At 39.4% G+C, this 20713-nt stretch overlaps 1 protein-coding gene across 1 annotated transcript in view; it reads left to right on the top strand.

Annotated features, from left to right (window-relative positions):
• The first annotated feature begins 1013 nt into the window (after positions 1 to 1013).
• Positions 1014 to 20713, top strand: part of itgbl1 (integrin, beta-like 1) — a 40178-nt gene continuing 20478 nt past the window's right edge. Inside the window, exons 1-6 of the mRNA XM_028590853.1 lie at positions 1014 to 1292; positions 5391 to 5593; positions 14014 to 14160; positions 15357 to 15470; positions 16008 to 16148; positions 19895 to 20035. Of these exons, the coding sequence (XP_028446654.1) occupies positions 1201 to 1292; positions 5391 to 5593; positions 14014 to 14160; positions 15357 to 15470; positions 16008 to 16148; positions 19895 to 20035 (838 nt within the window). The 5' untranslated portion in view covers positions 1014 to 1200. The remainder of the gene's footprint in view (positions 1293 to 5390; positions 5594 to 14013; positions 14161 to 15356; positions 15471 to 16007; positions 16149 to 19894; positions 20036 to 20713) is intronic.

Raw genomic sequence — 20713 nt, 5'->3', positions numbered from 1 at the left:
CAGAAGGTGTCGTATGCTGTGCAGATTGTAAACAAAGCGGGAACGTTTTTATGCATACCTTTGATTTAAGTCCTCATAAATTATTGAGCTGAGTAGGCTACTGAGCTGTCAGGTTAACTCATATAGTGTAAATCTCCTGTGGCTTAAAAGGTGCAAGTTGAAAGTTTCACTTCAGTCTGCTGTGTGTGGCTGACATAACTGTTCATAATATGCTTTTTCTTCCTTTGGCCTGGGCTTGTATCAAGCAGTTTACATACTGCCTGAGGTCAAAATATGTTGACTATTGTCTTGAGGAGTCGACTGTTGTCTTGAGGAAGCATTATATTAACATGATTGGTTGCTTGAAAAAAATCACATTCAACCAATGACTGTGGTCAAAAAAAAAAATAAATGGCATGTGAAGTGGCCTTCACGTGGTACATTGGATCGTAGTGCCTTGACTGCCATTGAATGGCATCTTCAAAATTACCGAATGAATTGAATTTCTGCATCCAACTTTGCTTGAAATTTCATTAGTTCTGTCAGAGCAGAGTCAAAATGCATGCTATCATTTTTCAGTATTGTTTTGAGCAAACTTGATTCTCCATTTTGTCTTGTCATCGAAAAACACACATGTAAGTAATCACATTAACAATGACTCTTTTCCATTCAAGTGTCCCAGTAAGTAAGCCATGAATGAGCTATGTGTGACAGTGAGCCAGCATGCACAATACTGAACATGGAGCAGCTAAATTGAATTCAGCCATCATTATGTTATCATGCACACCTGTGCTTTTCCTATTGTGACATGTCAAATGTCTACAGAGAAAAGGCCTATTACATCAAAAGAAAAAGAAAACTACAGCACTTTACATCTGGAAAAGGAAGGGGAAAAAATTTAAACAAAACATTTAAAAACAGTCTGCTTCTAATTACATCTCCAACTGGTGACTTAACTTTTTACATTGGAAGTTTTCCCCACTCTAGCTCCTGCCCAAGCCTGTGTCTGAGAGTCAAGACTAATCAAATGCACTTGTATGGAGAGAGCTGTAGTTGGCCTCTAAAGGGATTGAGCCAGTTCAGGCCAGCCTGCTGCTCTTTCTCTCCTTCTCTCCTTTTCTTTTCCCTCTCACTCTCTCTTCCTGTCCTGTCTGTTTAAGGAGAGAGAGATTGGGAAATTCCTTCAAGCTACTTTACTTCAGGTTTCTGTGGGATTTAAACATGCACACTGAGATTTTGGTACAGTCCATGTTGGTGCCGTTGTTTCTGATTCTGCTCTCTACCGTGGAGGACACTTTGTTACAATCGGTGAGGTGAGTTTCCACACAGCTTTGTTTTTTCTTGTTTATTTTGGGATAGTCTAGAGAGCAAGAAGGAAGAGGGGGGTGCAGAGTTGTGCTGACAAAGACAAGATTTGGAGAGTTCAATGTGGGAAAGTTTGGGAGTGCCTATACATGCAGTTTGCACTTGCAATTTCTTAATGCTGCTTTTCTTGCCATTCTGCACGCCAAGTCATGAAGGGAAACAGTCTGCTTCTCTGTTTCCATTATTCAGCGTATGCTGAACACCTTTTTTTTTTTTTTTTTTTACTTAAATACATTCATTTATTTTCATTTTGGACACTTCAGCTGACATGACAATGTTATAACAGCTTTTGTGGTTGTGTGTTTGGTGCAAGAAGCTTCAGTGATATTTTGGCTGGAGCGAGGGTTATGTGTTTGTATGCGCAAGAATCTGTAGTCATAAACAAAATTAAAATAAGAAATAAATAATTTGTGTTATTATTATGTGTAATGTTATCACATTCATGCAAAAACCTAACTTAACTGCAATTAGTAAAATTGTATGCTATACTGTATTATACTTGTTTGTGCTTTTTAATAAAATCAGGAATGTTTCACTTAAACCCCTAATGCTGTATACATATTACATTTAATTGGAATCAAGTGTGAAAATGGAAAGTATAAAATAAAATTAATAACTGGAATTGGCTAAAATGCAAAAAATTTACCTTGGCCTTTTACAGCTGAGCCTGAGTCTGGAGATCTGTAAATGTTGCCATATGATTCAACCTTAAAACAGCAGCTGAGGGGGTGTTTTCTCCAAGCAGGTGCACTGTGCCTATGTAGTGATTATATTGGGTATGTTATAGTGTAACCTGCAGTGCATAGGATTTATTATAGGCAGCAATGACAAACCCACATGCGCTTTAAAACAGGAAGCAACAGCTCCTGAGAATCTAGGCGATTATAGTGTCTTCCTATGTTTCAATTATGCATAGCCAAACAATTCCTACCTTTTTTGTTTACCAGATATGTCATCAGTGTCAAACTTGACAGTGTCAAAAACTGTAGGTGGGAAACGCTCAGTAAAGAAGGTTATGTTTTGTAACCTCAATTCTAAGAACACAGGCGAAGCCGCTGATGTGCGCTATGAGATTTTCTATGTACATGCAGTGCTCAATCCAATCAACATCCAAAATATCAACAACTTCTTAGAGAGGCAGGGTTAATGTTGGGGGGCTCCACCTGTACTCATTTAACTAGGGTTACAATAGATAACATTGATTCATCTTAACACTTCGTCCCCTTATGGGTCTTATAGTTTATGGGACAAAACAAGCCTCCCAGGAACAGCACAATGTTACTAAACTATCTACAGAACATTAACTGAAAATAAGGCTTATTAAATTTCTTTAAAAGTTAAATAAAAAAAGAATAGATAAGACAGGGGATAGGAAAAGCAGATAAGAACAATATGGGTTGTGTCCCTGCCGCCCTGCTTTTAATAGTCATAGTTCAAAGCATGGTTATGTAGTACAGTACCAGTTGCAGACATTTTCTAAAGTTTTGGGCATATACAGTAACATGCTGTTTAGTCAGATTCAGTGGTGTGAAAAGTGTTTGCTATCTCTTCTTATGATGTTTTTTGATTAGGAACACAACTCTCATAGCGTCTCGTAGCATACAAGTCAGATAGCCATTAGTTTTGTGTTGTGTTCAAATGTTTTTAATATAATCTGGGAGGCAGCATCAGCAGTTTTTAACAAAGTGGTGAGGCTGCATTACTAAACTTTCTTTGGTCCTTGCTTGTATGTGACACATACAGTGCTAATTGTAAGTAGCTCACTGTGCATACACACACAGATTGTACCTGCAATTATATCAGTGTATTCCATCCTGCTGGTAAAACAGAATTGTTGCTATATCTGTATATTTAGCTAGGCTATTGTGCTAGGTCTTGTGTTTATTTAGCTGATTTACATTGGCTTCTATAACCTATTTAAACTAGCTACAATAATTGGTTTGTATACATTTTTCACATTTAATTAAAATAATTTTATACCTGGTTGGAGACAGCTGCCTCTGTGTGTCCTCCTTCGACCACTCGAACAATCCTTTATAATAAAGCATTTGCACAGTAATGGAGGAATTGGGTTTCTCAAACATAATACATTTACAGTGCATGGATAAGTCCAATAATGAATTTCACACTCATTCCACTGATGATGATGTCTCCACCTGAATTAGAGTACATGTAGTATATTCGGCCCTCAACATTTTTGTTGGATCCCAATTCTATTCCAGTCCTCTACAGTGTGGCATTAAAGCACCTCTGCCATGTCCATTCTCACAGAGGCTGTGAGTTCCAAATGACATACACAGGGCAAACACAAACTACTCATTTTGTTTTCATTTTCCCCAAGTGGCAGGTGGGGAAATGCATTGAGCTGCTGCACTGTCCTGGATGTAAAAGAACACCTGTTGTTTTTAGGTACAGCAGCAGAAACAGTTTGAGGGAAATCTGCTCAATAGGCTTAAACAAAGCCATGAGCCCTACAGAAAGGACTCACTGGGTGACTGACAGCTGTGTCATCATTGCCTCATCCTCTGTAGAAAGTATTTTGAGACCAGTTGGTGAAATACAAATGTCTTGCTGTAAGTGCCAGATAAAAAAGGTTTACATACCCTGATCTAGTTAACGATGTAGTGTTGTAGCCATTACTTGTTGTCTGACACCGTCAGCATTTCTTAGCTTTACTAAGAAAAAAGCTGCAATTTACTGCTCACTATTGAGTAAACTATATAGTTTAACATATGGGGATTAGTGAGTGAGTGAGTGAACGAGAGAGTAGTTTCAGACACAGCCCGGGTTGTACTTGACCACTGGAAGTCATCTCAATGTCATGTTGTCATGGGAAAAGACGAGAGATCAATCTGATTGGCAGATACATTCAAAATTCAGTGTGCTGCTCGTCAGAGAAGCCTGGTCAAGCTTAAAAAGTCCAGCAGTGGGTGAAATGGAAGATAACCTCCCCATGACACATGGAACACACACATTCTTTATTTAATTGTAATGGGAGTGTCAGGAACATTTGATCTGTTGATTATTTACAATGTGTCTACTGCTCGGGCAGGATTAGAAAAAGAATGTCAGACAGTATCCAAATAAAACAAATCTTACACAGAGATCCCATGGAGTAAAAATGAAGCTGTGTGAGTGTGCTCAATATAAGGTGTAGCTGTTTCTGTCCTATTTGATTTGTTAGCTTAACCTTTTCCACATTCTTCCCACTATTCTTCATCTTAGACTTTTTTTCCCTCCATGATGTTGAAGTGAAATACCCACACGTGGAATGGCTGTTGAAGTTCAATTTTGTGATATGTATGTGAATGATAGGTGACAGAAAATTAAACAGTGAAGCAGTGAAACTGGCTTCACCTCGCAGCTAGTCTCGCCTTGCCAGACCTTCCTCCACAATGCCGCGCAGGAAGGTCTTATGCAGGAAGGGAATTAGAAAGTATTCCTTCATTGAAAGAAGAGCAAAAAACTGCACTGGAGGCTTTTCTCGGAGGAAAAGATGTTTTTCCTCTTTTCCCGACTGGTTTTGGCAAGAGTTTGATCTGATTGGTTGATTTGGCCCGTCTATCACCAACATAGGTGGTGATAGATAGATGGCTTATCCAATCAGCTAACCAATATTTTCGCCTCTTCCCAAAAGTTCTCCAATGGAAAGTTCCCAGATGGATATGCCGAGCAAATGCGAAGCAATCCATCTGGCGGAGTCAGGTTAGGGGATTGCTGCCACATCTGAGCAATGGTATTTTCGCTTATGTCGTACTCTGTATTTAAAACAGACACACTAGGCCCTGGCAGCTCACTTGCTAAAGCGTACGTACCATGTATCAAGTCTGAGTCCTCACCGCAGCGGTCAGGGTTAGATTCCAGTCCTGGCCTTTTGCAACATGTCATCCCTTCTCTCTCCCGCTATCTATCACTATCCAATAAAGCAGAAATGCCAAAAAATATCTTTAATAAAACTAAAAAACAGACACAGGTGGCAGCCCACTTGACCCTTGACCTCAGAAGTTTCCAAAGCTGTATAACAACTGACTTTTTCTTTTTCCCAGCCGGGTGGGTGGTGTGTGTAAGCTGTCCACAGAGTCATCCCTGCGCCGCTGCCGGACACCGGATGGCAAGATCTGCAGTGGGAGGGGAAAGTGTGACTGCGGCATCTGCATCTGTGAGGCCACAGATCCAGGGAAGTTCTACGGTCCACGCTGCGAGTGCCATGACTGGGTCTGTGCTACACATAATGGGAAAATCTGCAATGGTGCGTACAGTGATATACGCATTGACACATAAGACAACCAGATGGTTTGGTGTTATAGAGAGGAGTCAAATGAGTAACAACACTGTTTTATTGGCATATTGTCTGATAAACATTTGACTGTCCGAGTTTCATGTGAAGTAGTGTACAGGCACATGGCTCCACATATTTTCCTACTTGGGCATGGTTGTTACTGATGGGTCAGTAAGTGATGCAGCAGAGCTCCTCACTGTGGGCTTACATCAGAGAAGCTTGGCAAATGGACTCTCCAGCTGATAGTGTCTGTGTAAGTCAGGTGCTAGAATAGAGAGCTTAAGGGTGTTTTTCAAAAACCTATTAGATTTGGTAAGGCTTTTAACATCCTTTTGGTTTTATATCAATTAAAGAAACATGTATTTCACAGACTTGGGAGTAGATTTAGAGTTTCTTACTTTATCGCCAAATCAGAGGGGTGCAGTATTGTGTCTTTGAGAGCCTGCATCACCTTGGCAGCACTTCAAAGGGTTTTATTGGGTTATAGACAGCTGGTTGGTTCAAGTATGTTACCAAAGCATTAGCTTTAGTTAGAAGGCACAGCTTTGAACTTAGCTTGTTGCCTGACATTTTATAAGTTCTCAGAAAGAACACTTGAGAGTTTGTCCAAGTTGCCACATGAGATGCTTTCCATTTTGCACACTCATTTTCCGAGATGAGCACAGATTTTGCGGGCTCGCATATTACAACAAAAGGCTATTTCTTTGGAAAGAATTAGGGACATAGTTGGTCAGGTGTTTTGCTTAACTTTAATTACAAAGTGTTCTGGGCAGGTTGAACATCATCAGATAATGTAATGTATTACCAAGAGGGAAAAGTGCAGTCTAATACAATCATCCCTTTAATAAATCTTACCTTCACGAAGGTTACAATGATTTGTTGAAACTAGTTTAGGTTGAGTTAACTTTATGGTCATTTTCAGAGGCAGTGGTTTATGGTGCTCTTTTGTTGAGCTGCTATAGTCAATATTTTTTATATTAAAGCTACATTGTGTAAAAATGTCTCCCATCTAGCGGTGAAATTGTATATGACAACCAACTGAATATTACTTTCTAGCTCCTCCCATTCCAAGCGCGTTTTTGAGTGTTTCTTCCACTGTAATAATAGGTTTACGTTTTCGTTATTTTGGTACCATTTCATTGCTAACATCAGCTATCAGGTTCCCAAACGATGTTAGTAAAGTATCAGTGCTATCGTTATTCTGTATATTGTACGAGATTAATAGTGTAAGGCAATGTTTACAGCGTAGGCTACATATTTTTCTCCGTGAGCAGAGTCAGAGATCAGTGGATGCGACGGAGGTGCGAGGGAAAGCTAAAGGAAGAGGGAAAGGTAAAGGAAGACGGAAAGGTAAAGAAAAACCAAAAGACAGAGCCAGTGGCAGTGGATCGGTGAGGCAAAGAAAAACTAAAGAGACACTCTCCAAAGATGACGAGGAGAGAGTGGAAGCCCTTCAAAGACAAAGGAGAGAAGCAACGGAGGTTTGTGTTTTTAATGTATTTCTCTGAGCAGTATGAAAAGTGTCAATGAAACCGAAATTAGCTCTTATAGCATCGCCATCGTTAACACGCAGCTAGTCTGTGTTACAACTGCATATGACATGAGCTGCCAGGGAAATCATGACACGTATGATTACGTTTATGTTACAAGGTAGACAACCTTTTTTCATCGTTGACGTGAGGAAAAGTATCCTAGATGTCATTCTAGTGTTATGCACAACCATGCCAAGCAACAATTATTTTTTACATAATTATCTGTTAAGAAGAAAGCAGGCAACTTTCACGTCCCTTTTCAAATCCTTGGTCCTCTTTCCATCTTGGAAAAGCCCCTCCAATATTAACTTTGGTCTTGTTGCTTTGCCTGTCGCGTTGTCGTTTTAATTCTCTTTTTAACTTCCTTGGCGACGCCGTTACATGTCATCGAGAATAGGCGTGATCCTCCATCTTCAACAGGCTTTCAAATCTGCCAGCAGTTGCGAGTCATCTCCCCCTTGCATTCGTCACGGTGCCACTGATTGTAAAAGCGCGAATAGTGGAGGTATGTCCCTCTTTGGTTAATGTATTTTAAAGATGGAGGCGCAACATGGCTGCCGCCATTCAAGCGACTCACTTGTATGATGAAATTGAATGATTCTGAAATGCAGATTCTACGCTTACGAGAATACTTAGTTGGTGGAAGTAATTACACATGAATGAGCACATATTTGTGAAAGAACAAAGTTTTTTTTGCTAAGAATCAACTCAAAAAATTACACAAAGGAGCTTTAACAATAAATCAAATGATTACATGTAATGTAAAAGGGAGCGCTCATGGTGCAAAGAATTATCATCGAACTCTGCAGTTCCCCTTTGCTATACAAAGCTTTAAAGTGATTATAGCTTTATAGCGTCTGTTTACAGATTGTTGCACTGTGCACAATTGACCAAAATTATTTCATGTAGGTTTAAAACTATTTTAGAGAGGTGTTAATTCAAATATAAAGTACTTTTAGGGGCTGTAGTTTGTGGTTTTTCCAATATTTAGTCTACTCGAAGAAACACCTCTCAGTATAACATAATACAATTCAGCAGCACCACAAATTACACTAAAATGACACACACATTTAAATCAACTTCTAACACAGTTTCAACAAAAACTAAATATTATAACAGAAAGCTAGGATTTATTGCAGGAATACTGTATTAGACTGCATTAGTTTTAGAGAGGTCGGTGTACCTAATAAACTGGCAACTGAGGTAGAACATAAACATTGTGTAAAAAAGAGGACTACTTGCAACCTGTTAACAAGACTTACAAGGCATTTATCAGATGAGATATCCTGGAAGTTGATGTAGGGAAAAGGAACCATCATCTTTTTGTATGGTGTCCTCTGTAGTCACTGGGCTACGAGTGTCAGGAGTTTAATGGAGATATGTGCGCACCCAGAACGGGTGTAATAGAGATATGTGTGTGTGTGTGTGTGTGTGTGTGTGTGTGTGTGTGTGTGTGTGTGTGTGTGTGTGTGTGTGTGCGTGTCTAGAGTGATTTATTTGGGTAGACAAGTTGGCTGCTGCGAGGAGCTCATTATGGTTCAGCAATCTGGAGCGAGAAGGCCCTGCTTCAACCTGATAATGGGGTTTCACTCACTGGTACACAGACTGCAAATGGAACCTAGATGCATCAGAAGAGAGATGGGTTTTCACACACACACACACACACACACACACACACACACACACACACACACACAAGCACGCACACACACACACACACACACACACACACACACATGCACACACACACACACACACACACACACACACACATAGTGCGTGGCACTATCTTTGTGGGGACCCATCATTGACATAATAAATTCCCTAGCCCCTTACCCTAACCTTAACCATCACAACTAAATGCCTAACCTTAACCCTTACCCTCACCCTAACCATAACCTAATTCTAACCCTAATCCTAAAACCAAGTATTAACCCTCAAACAGCCCTTTAAAGTTGTGGGTTCCAGCATTTTGGCACCACAAAGCTGTCCAGACTCCTGGTTTTTGGACCCCAAAAATATAGTTAAACAAGAACACACACACACACACACACACACACACACACACACACACACACACACACACACACACACACACACACACACACACACAGGATCAGGATATTGTTAAACCAGCTACATTAAATCCAGTGCAATATTTATTCAGGGTTACAAGTCTCCAAGACCTTGTCTGTGTGTATGTTCATGCCATTTTCTGTTGTTATACATGTATGCTTTGTTTCCTTACTTGGGTGTTTATGTCATTTATGGTAATGTTTCATGTATGTTTTTTGGTGTTATTCATCTTATTTATGTCTATGTCCACTTTTTTATATGAGATACCCAGGGATGCAAAAAGAATTTCAGCCCTGGCTGACAATAAAGTTGTATTTTATCGTATCGTATCAGGCTTATTCTCATACTGTAACAACCATATGCACACATACAAATGCACAACCAGCCACACATTCAAAGAATATTGAGAAGAATACACATATCGCGCCACCTCCTCCCAGTTGCTCAATAGCCCATGCAGCATGCATGGTCTGCTGCCTGAGATCTGAAGCCAATTTCTTTCCCTGCGGCTCCTTTATCTCTGCCTCTCACAACTGCCCACTGATAAGATCCAATTGATTTTTCTCCTTAGGGATAAACTGTGCGTTTTTCCTTTCAAAAAACATTAGTTTTTCTGGCATTGGGATGTTCTTTTTCCTTGGATGGCATTCATCAGGCAAACACAGGCTAATTAAGATTCTATCAATCAGAGCAACAAGTCAAGCTGGATAAAGAAGCTGGGAATGATGCATCTTAAATTTTAGGTCTGATAGCAGTACTTTTCAAATTTAGGTTTTAATGTTGTTTTTAAACAGATGAATATAGTAAACTGCCCATGGTGTTCTTATGCAATGCATGCTGGAATGGAGGCATCATAGAAGCATATGGCAGTATTATTAATATACTGTTCTCTTTAGGAATGATAAGAGGAGAATTAATAGGTGTCTCTGTCATTTTATTCTGAACAAAATAGCATGTTTATTTTACATATGCATTACATTATTTTTCACATAATAATTCATACAGGCATGCTCCTTCTTTGTGTCCCATTGTGTGATCCTGTCCTTTTTTTAATATTATGGCAAGTACCATGATTCACTTTTTGATCTATGGCCAGAATAAAAGCCTGTACTATTGCACATTATTTGTACCGTGGAATGTTCCATGATAAAGATATATATAATCAATTCCATCACAATATAATGGACTTGTTATTGGCCTTAGTAGCTTTAGTGTTAGATAAATTGTGGATTTTCTAGGATTCACAATGCAGTGATGCTGTCACTCACATTTGTCCTCCTTCTGATGCATCCCATATTGTAGCAGAGCAATGGAATGATGACCTGCACTAACATCTGTTCCCCAGCTGTGCAAAACCTTCCTGTCATTTCACTCTGCTGTTTTATTTTTCGACTGTGTTTTTCATTCTCTCTTTTACAGCCTTCCCTCGTTTCCCTCTCTCTTTCTCTCTCTCTCGCCCTCTCCCTCTCTGTCTGTGCTGAATCAAGCAACGTTTTTTTCCCCTGGTGTGTGTGTTCTCTGCGATTAATGGTCTTTTTCCATTGTCAGAGACACAGAGGGTGGCCCAGGGTACTGCAGGCTAGCATTGTCCCAATGAAACACTGTATAATCAACTTGTTAGTAATTACTGTTACAATATTGAGTAGCATTAGACCATTATATCAAGAACTCCTTAGTGAGCAATCACCTTTGAGTTTATTCTTCACTGGAACATATTGACTCATTTGTTTGAATTGTTTATCAAAGAGTCAGAGTTGGTACAACAACACTTGTAATAGCACATACAATGTTTGATCAAACACAGGTCAATAGCCCTCTCTCTGCAGCTCTAGTAATGGCTACCATCCCCACCCCCCAGCCACAAATGTGGATTGAGACAGAAAGCCAAATATGTCTGCGATCCAGAACAATCTGTAACTTTATGATTCTGGCAGACTTTATCATATGCGTGTCCTTCTCACCCTCTCAAAGGAGCAGTTGAAGTAGGGAGGCATGAGCATGAGAGCGTAAAACCTGATTCCCCCTGACAGATGGTTGTTTTGAGGTTCTCTAAGAACATATTTTACCCTCTCTACCTCTCTCTCTCCCAGGCTGAACTTTTCCTGGTTCAGCCCCAGCCTCTGTGCCCCCTGCCAAAGCCAGTGAAGATCCCGCAACATAAGAAGTCAGTTTGCCCAGTGCTGTTCCAAATCAAATCTCTCCAGATGCACTTTCAATCGGCATACATAAGCTTAAGATGTTGCTTCCAATGTGGACACATTATAGACAGATGATATAAACTAACACACTAATGGCAGTCTGTCCAAAATGACTAAAAGGTTTAATACTAATTTCTGTTGATTTCCCAAAGAGAAAGAGAAAAAAACAGGGACTCGCAGTGGAATGTGGCCATTTAGCTATTACAGCCCATTAAATTGTTCATCTCTGTATTTTTTTGTTTGTTGCTGCTAGTACATATTTTGATGTGCTTTTACTTTGCTGGCAGTGTGCCTGTGTGGTGAGTCACCTAATGATTCCAGTGTGGGCTGCAACGAGAAAAAGCCACTCAAGTCTATCCAAGTCTACTAGTAAAAGGCCATTTTGATAGGGACCAATTACAGCTTCCAAAGACTCCTTGCTGTAGGAACAAGTGTTTCTACGTTGCTGTTACCATGCCTGGGAAGGAGGGAAGTCACCAAAGTTGACAAATGAATGCTTATATTGAAGAATTGTGAAAACTGCTGTTTCATGCTCCACAACCCACAAGCAGAGGAGAGCAAGGAGGGATAATTACTCACTGAAATGAGTAGCATGTTATGAAGAACGTGATCAAAACAAAGTGCTGTAGGTTGAGAAATGCCATTTGGAGACGAAAAATCTAATGCAAGTATTGCATTGTATATAAATGAGCACAGAGTTTTTTAGATTTTCTATATAATAATGTGTTGCTTATAATTGAAACTACACTGTAATCTCTTAACAGGTCTAACATTGCCTCAAATGAAAGTGATACAGTAGTGTTTTTGGCTCATAGCGAGGGCATTCATTTTGGTACATATATTTAACCAGTAATCACTACAATTGCTAATTTACTATGTTCCATACAAACCTATTTATCTCTCTCTCATTATCATGCTTTATCATAAAACAGGAACAAGTTAACTTCCCCAATCTAAAATTAGCTTGCACGAGTCACAATCCTCTCCTCATCAGCAGTTAATCATGGTAACGCTACATCACCTACTGCCACTGATGCTGCCACAGATGGCCCTTCTCTTTCCGCCCGCCCATTGGATGTATCTGGGCAGTGGTCGGAGTCTGATTGGCTGGCCGCTCGTGTCCCTCGGTGGTGTGTAGGAAGGACCCTGACACCCTCAAGCCACAGAGAATTACTGCTCAGGAAGCCCCAGGAAAGATAAACTGTCGCCAGACAGGCACTTTGCCACACACATAAACGTTCACCTAGCAGACAAAGATGGTCAATTTTATATGTCACAGTGATTGTCAAGCTGAGATTAATGGGAGCTAGTGGGTGGCAGTGACTTTGTAATATTCTGCTGAATTAAGTTGGAGAGACATTAATCTAATTCTGTTTTACAGTTATTGTGTGGTAGTTCCCATCTCCAAAACTAAACGTTAAATCCAAAAAGAAATGTCCACATTCATAATCTTATTCTCATTATTTCCATGATTCTGTGCTGAGGGTGTATTGAAAAATCAAATAATAACCACAAAGCAATAACACATGTACAATGACGGTGGTCACCAGTAGATTTTTTTATGTAACAATGATTCTAGAATCAATAATTACTGTAAAAACAACTTTAGTTCTGGTGTGTATACTGCTTATAATGCGTTAATATGCCAGCAGTTTGACATCTCGAGATTACAAGATTATTTCTAATTTATATGTGGCGACATTGCAATAATATGGAATTTTGGACAGCCAGCAGAGAGTACAGTCTACTCAGAGCCTCATTTTTTTTTTTACAGTTCATATAACAATTATACAAAAGTGTGAGATTTCTTTAAAATCAGTTTATATTCCTCAAAATTGTATTGTCTCTGTGGTGCAGGTTTACTTTCTATTTTCTTCTTTTCCTTGATCCTGTTCCCAAGTGTCCCCTGAGACATATCGATAATGAGAAGAGACAGAGGACTTGCCTGTTGTTAATGACTGATGGATAGCCCTTGAAAAGGACACCACATTTACATGATGAACAAGTCAGAAGAATGATTGAGTGTGACATACAAGGCCCCTTGCTGCTAAATGCATTGGGAACAACATTTATAATAACTTGTCAACAGCCTTCAATTGCATCAAATGATTGCTCCTGTTTTTTATATTGCTCACTATGGCCATCAGAATGATGAAAAATAGTTATGCCCAACTGACTGCGTAGGTCCTCACTGAACACTGAACAGGGCAACGTTTTCACAGTGATTGAAGGGGAAGATAGTATATCATCTGAATATTATGTAACAAATAGGGTTGTATTGCAAAAAAGTCTTCCTGCTAGCTTACTAGATGTACATTTATGCATCTCAAGGGGAATGTTTGATATTTTGCCTGCATTAAAACAATAATAATTATATATTAATACAATAATTTGCATTCAAGGAGTCAAATTAATTCTATAACTCCAATTCCTATGATTGCATATGATGGCAGTGCAATGCCATCATATGCAATTTAAGATAACACTTGAGTGTGACCTGTTTGTAGAGTGATTTAAAGCACTGGCAATGGGCATGCTTTTCAGCATTGATAAACAGCATGTGGTGTGTTGTGTTTCCCTTTAGACCGTGGCTACTGTGACTGTGGACCATGTGAGTGTGATGAAGGCTGGTTCGGAGATGCCTGCCAGTTCCAGGAGGAGTGCAACCTACCGGGCAGGAAGAGCAAAGAGCTTTGCAAAAACCCACAGGGGGTGTTATGCTCCAACAGAGGTACTGCGACCACACACACACAATGATCCACAAACAACCAGCATTGCATATTCACAGACACATATGCCCAAAATATACACACAACATACATACAGTAGCCTTTTTAATATTTTGCCTTTGGTACCAGTAATGCATTATTTATGTAAGTTGTAACTAACAGCTTAATCCAATGGCCCTTTTACATTCTTTACAGACTAGTAAGAAGCCATTGTGAAATCTGACTTCTTAATAAAAAGCTAAAAACTTTAATGGCTTATTAAGGGATCAAACAATAATACAATAATTATTAATCATAATAAAGCCATTGGTTACAACGTATAAACCCCTTTAAAGTTAATTTCTTTCAGTAAAGGCAGATACTTGTGATCTTGTTTGCTCTCACACATATGATTTAGTATAAACAATCTCTTTTTCACTAACACAGGTAGTAACACATTTATGCATGAATGGGCATCATTGGGAAGACTAAAGAGTTACCCTGACATCTTGAGTTAATAATACTGTAAGTAAGTATGGATTCAAGTTGGTCTTAAACCTCACAAGCCAGAGCTTATTTGATGCACACAGTCCCAGTTATGTCTGTGGACACATGATTGAGCATTGACACCCTGAAGTTGCAAACCGTGAAGTGATGTCTGCGCTGACGCTGTTTTCTGCACACTGACAGCAACCTCACCCACCTGGGCTTAAACTCACTACAGGTCCACAATGCCTCCAGCTAAATGAAGGACAAACGTGTACAGTATTTGTGTGTCTGCATGCCTGTGTGTGTGTGTGTGTGTGTGTGTGTGTGTGTGTGTGTGTCTGTGAAAGCATGTACTTTACTGTACAGTAGGTGGCCTGTTTGAGCGTGTAGATATGCAAATGTATTAACAGCATGTAGTTGTCTTCTGTCCCTAGCACAGCATTTTGAAAAGCCCCCCCCAGCACACACAAACAGTACACAAACACACCTTCACTGCTTTGAGCAGTCAGACACTAGTCAAGATCCGTTGCCACATGATGCACGGACAGTACCTCCAATGCATCTGCAAACCAGCTGGGTTCTTGATCTTAAAGTGTACGGCATCAACACATACACACACCTGCTGTCCACAACCAACCACATACTGTGAACATACACACATCCACAAACTTGACCTTTTCTAACAAATAAGCTTAAACTGTATCTAAAGCTGTAACTGTATGTTTAATAGGCACATGCCACTGTGGAAGCTGCATGTGTGACAACAGGGGTCTGGTGACGGGGCGTTTCTGTGAGTGTGACGACAGCGAGTGTCTGGACGAGGACACCGGAGAGGTGTGTGGAGGTATGGCCCGCAGTCCCTGTCTCCCCTCCTCACTCTTAACACTCTTCATTATTATACATGTGTTCATGAAGGTTAATTTGAAGTTTGAACTGTTGCCCCTAGCTGACTGCATTGTCATACTCATTCCTGTTCCCCACAGATTGTTCCAGTGCCTGCTTGTCAATGTTAATTAGCCATTCATAATTTATTTTAAAAGAATTAACAAGTTTGCTTATCAGGACTTTTTCAGAAATACTTAATTTTTCAAGGAAGTCTCAAATTGTGGCAATGAAAAGCCGTAAAATTTTTTTAAATGTTTAATGTGTTTGTAAAACAGATAGTGTGTAAAAAAAGGGCATCTTTTCTGATTTGGGTTGGCAAAAATACAACATTGTCAGCATTTATATTCATAGTGTACTGTACAGTCTTCTGAAATTACTAAAAACTTCACTTTTAAATGATTGAGGAGATAATGTAGACATCTGTTTAACCATTTGCCAATCTATAACAATGACAAAGGTAAACTCATCAGTTATTTAATGTGCATTCTGCTTCCAGGCCACGGCCAGTGTTACTGTGGAAACTGCTACTGTGCTGCTGGTTGGCACGGAGACAAATGTGAATTCCAGTGTGACATCAGCCCATGGGAAAGCAAGCAGAGATGCACATCACCAGATGGCAAAATCTGCAGCAACAGAGGTCTGTTTACCCACTTCAAAGCCAGTATACAGTATACAGTCCTAGTTAAATTATTTTATGATTTTGATTAAATTATTATAGCAAATTTGAAATGTGATACTGTCATGGAAAATTTGAAATATATACAAAAAATAAGAAATTTGGAAAACATTTTTCTCAACATTGTGTGGATAATTATCATTGATTCCCAAAGCAACACAATACTGAAATGATAAGTATGGCAAAGAAGTTCTGCAATTTGTTAATTGTCACTGCAGCTTCAAAACCCATTAGAATCTACCTCATAATAGTGACACTTGCTATTGAATTGTGTTGCTAGGAAACAGGAAACAAACATTGTAAATGGGATCAGATTCATTTCCTGTCTGTTATCTAGGGTCATTAAGGCTACATTTACATTGCTACGTTTAGGTTTTTAAGCGGAGTTTTGAGCCAAAAGCGATCTCCATGCACACAGTGTTTTTAGCTCCAGTAGAAGAACTAATCTCTGTTTAAACCGCATATGTCATGAACACAGGGATTAAAGTGAAAAAAAATCTTTTGACTGAACTTTTTTTCAGGCCAAGTTATAAGCTGTTCACATCTACCTATACAGATAGCACCCCTTTTGTGATCACGCCCTAATGGTTTTTAATGTACAACAAGATGCAAACAGCAAAGTAAAGGGATTATTGGCGGTGTTCTCTTTTCCTGATGAACAAAACAATATTTCAGTACCATCCCACAACTAACCATTGCTGTTCTTTTGTACTGCAGCAATCATATTGTAGAAAGGCTTTATCTTACACTCTATTTAATTACTTCAGGCCAAAAGTGTTTAAAGGGAGATTTTTTTGTGTTGTTAATATGCAATTTAACACCAAGTCAAATCTCTGGCCAGACACTTACCCATTCTAACCGACGAGCTAACGTTAGCTTTGTTAGTTTTGTTTTCTTTCTTGACAACTGATTGATTTTGAGCCCGAGCTTGGATGTTTAGGGCCAGAGATAAGATAAGATAAAACACCACGTTACGCCGTTATTATTGTTATAGCCTAGCTACATCCATGTGAAGCGCACCCCGCGTCCGCGCCATGGTCCGCGCACACTCCATTGTCAAGAGCGTAAAGAAAAACATTGACGTAAATAGTACCTATATTGTCGTATTACATCACAGTCACATGGAGTAAATTGTAACGTCACACACACACACAAACACACACACACACACACACACACACACACACACACACACACACACAAAGCATTCATTTAAGGACGTTACGTTATTTATTTCATCCTACGAAAGGACAAGACATAATTTAAGACCTTTGTAAACGAAATGTGTAACTATGTGAACGATATTTCGTTTTAAACCAAAACGTAGCAATGTAAATGTAGCTTAAGAGTAGGAGAAGACACTATCCCGGAAGTTGTGAAACACTGGGGAAGAAATCAAAGGAATTGATACTCAACATAGATTTCAATAAATCTTTGATCTGTCACAGTTTCCAGCATGTAGGACAAAAGAACCCCAGTTCAGTGTGTCTTCTGCTATCTGACTAGTCTATCATAGATAAAAAGAGTCACTTTTGACATACACCTTTGAAACTGAGAACAAAGCGCTGTGACAAAGGGAGAAAAAAACAGGAGAAATACAGAGAAGAAGAAAAGTAGACTGGTTTAAGAAATACTCATGTAAATTCCACTGAAAGTCATCAGAGCTTGGCGGACAGGCAGTCAGAGAAATAGCTTCACTAACTGAGCTCAAGTGATCCTGCGGGATTTCAGTAAAGCTCACTAAAATTAATTGCAGTGGACTGGCTGAGGGCTGGCTAAGTGGTAGGGCTAAATGGTAGGCTACATGGACAAAGCCCCATGATTCATGGCTAAGTGCACAGCTGACACAACATGAACAACCATTGACTGTGTTCATGGTGTAGTAGCCCATTGTACTCCTCTTTAGTATAGAAAAGGGCAGTCAGAGGCTTTACAATCCCAAGAGTTGCCAGAAAAAAAGAGCAAAGGAAATATGACTGCAATTAAAAAAAGAGTCCATCTCAGTTAATCATAACCTAAAGACATTTTTCTGCTTGTTCTATTAGCTTAACTGTGTTGTTCAATTCTTTCCAAAGTACCTATTATTAATGAAATTTTTTATTGATTCCTTTTTGATACATTGTTAGACTGTGGAAAAAGATGTAGGTTTTATAGCTTCAGTTTTATTACTCAGAACAAAGAAGCAGAACAAACATTACAGTATGTACAGGAAATCTCAAAGATTTGACTGACAATAACAACAAAATGTATCATATCTATATATACTGGATGCTAATTGATGCAACCTTATTCACACCACAGCCAAACTGATGAAAGAAAGAATAACGTGTATAATGTTTGGGAAAGAATTTTCACATTAATGTTAATGTTAGCATTATAAAAAACTGATGCACTCACCAAAATGTAACACACATGAACTGTAAACTTTCCAAAACTCCACTTTCCTAAATGCACTACAAACAAATGTTAAAGCAGATTGTCTCCTCATTCGGCCCCATTCAAGTGCAACACAGTTGTCAATAGTCAGACAGTGTGGTTCTGATTATGAAAGGAACAATTCTCGATAAGAGAATTCCCTGTGATTATAGGAGATGTATCAAGGAAGATGATTACATAATAGGGTTGATTTGATTTTATCACCCTGTATAGATGTGGAGATGTTAAGTGTTTTTCTATGAGAATGAGAAATATCTTCCTTTTCTCTCCCTCACTTTGCTCAACAGTAACCTTTATCTCCTACTCTGCTCACACTCGGACATTAATGAGTGAATGATTTGGCTGACAGTACAGATTACTCTGTTTCATTCCAACAAACTGACAACCACCTCCGTCTGTTAGGTTCACCTAGCTTCCTCTGTTAAGCTAATAATACACTAACTGGCAAGCCACATAATGCTGGAGGCTAAATACTTTAATCTTTAAATGATTTCTTAATCAAAACAATTTGACTCAAAGATAATATGGTTCCTTGAGGCACACAGCAGAATGATTCCCCTCTTGTGTGGAAAGGGAGGTTTCTAGAAAACATGTGAAACCATTCTCTAATAGAGTCCTAATTTTATAGATGTTATAGAGCGTGTATAGAACATTTTTGAACAGTAACCAGTACAGGAGCTGTAATCTGCTCTGGTAAAGCTAGGCTGTGACATTTGGGGCAGACATAAAAGTGCATGGCTCTATAAATCCAGGGCTTCAGGGTTATGAGGGTGGTGACTGGTGAGGGAGTCCGAACCTAGGGCCAAGGGCCAGACACGCACCAGCCACAGACCACGGGCTTGCCAGCTGGCCTGGCTCCCTTGGGGTTCCCCATGCTCTGTCATTGCTGATAAGAGAAAATAGGATTTCCACTGGCTGCTGCTCAGCTGATGCCCTGGCTAAGATGTAAAACAAATGAGAAAGAGACAAAGAGACAGAGACATCAATAAAGGATGACAAAGTGAGACAGAAGGAGAACTTTTATTTATCCTGCATTGGCTGCAGCCTAAAGAAGAAAACTAAATCCTCCCACCCACACCCACATCTGTGCCAGAAACTTGTTCCCTATTAATCATGTCACGGACAATGATTGTATTTAGCATTGTTTTTTTTCACTTGACATTATTGATTTATTTGGACTGTACAAATGAAAAAAAAACAACTGAGAGAATAAATACAATGTGAATTTACAGTATGTATGTATGTGCGGTTGTGTTTGCTGTGGGTGTTAGGGACCTGTGTGTGTGGGGAGTGTAACTGTTATGATGTAGATCCCTCGGGCAACTGGGGAGATATCCATGGAGACACCTGCGAGTGTGATGAGAGGAACTGTCTTGCAACCTACGACCGATACACGGATGACTTCTGCTCAGGTTAGCATGCTGTTTTTGGATTGGAGAAGTGGTTTAAGATTTGGGAAAATACGCTTGTTTGCTTTCTTGCCGAAAGTTGAGAAGATCAATACCACTTTGGATAAATATGTACCTGGAGCCAGCAGCTGGTTAGCTTAGCTTAGCATAAAGACTTGAAACACGGAAACAACTAGCCTGGCTCTTTCAAAAGGTAACAAAATCTAGCTACAAAAAAAGTGTAAAGTTACAATTTGTTACAACAATCTGTTGTACGGGGGTAAATGTGCCAGACTATAGACGTCCCGCCCCTCCTCCGTGAGACTCCGTGACTCATAAGGATACAACATATCATTTTGAGTGAAAAAAACGAACAGAAAATCCAAAAAAAGTCAAAGGTACAAGACTGTGTACATATTTTCATTTCCGAGCGAAATAACTTCTCATCCCATAAACCAACGCGCACCACTGAATAATATAGTCGAAGACAACCGTGAATGAGCTTCTTGAACAACTTCCAATCTGACGAAAGCCTCGCACACTTCTTCCTCCAAACAAAGTGATTTTTATATAGTGAATGTACAGTTAATAGCAGTTATTTCAGTAGTAATCGTGTAATGACTGATATGACTCATACAGTATGAAGGCTACAGTAGCCTAGCTAAAGTGAACGCATAATGTTAATTAATGTTACCAACCTCC

The sequence above is a fragment of the Perca flavescens genome, chromosome 11 (assembly GCF_004354835.1).
Source record: "Perca flavescens isolate YP-PL-M2 chromosome 11, PFLA_1.0, whole genome shotgun sequence".
Taxonomy (NCBI): Eukaryota; Metazoa; Chordata; class Actinopteri; order Perciformes; family Percidae; genus Perca; species Perca flavescens.
Note: the sequence above shows the minus strand (reverse complement) of the source record. Positions and strands in the feature narration are given on the sequence as shown.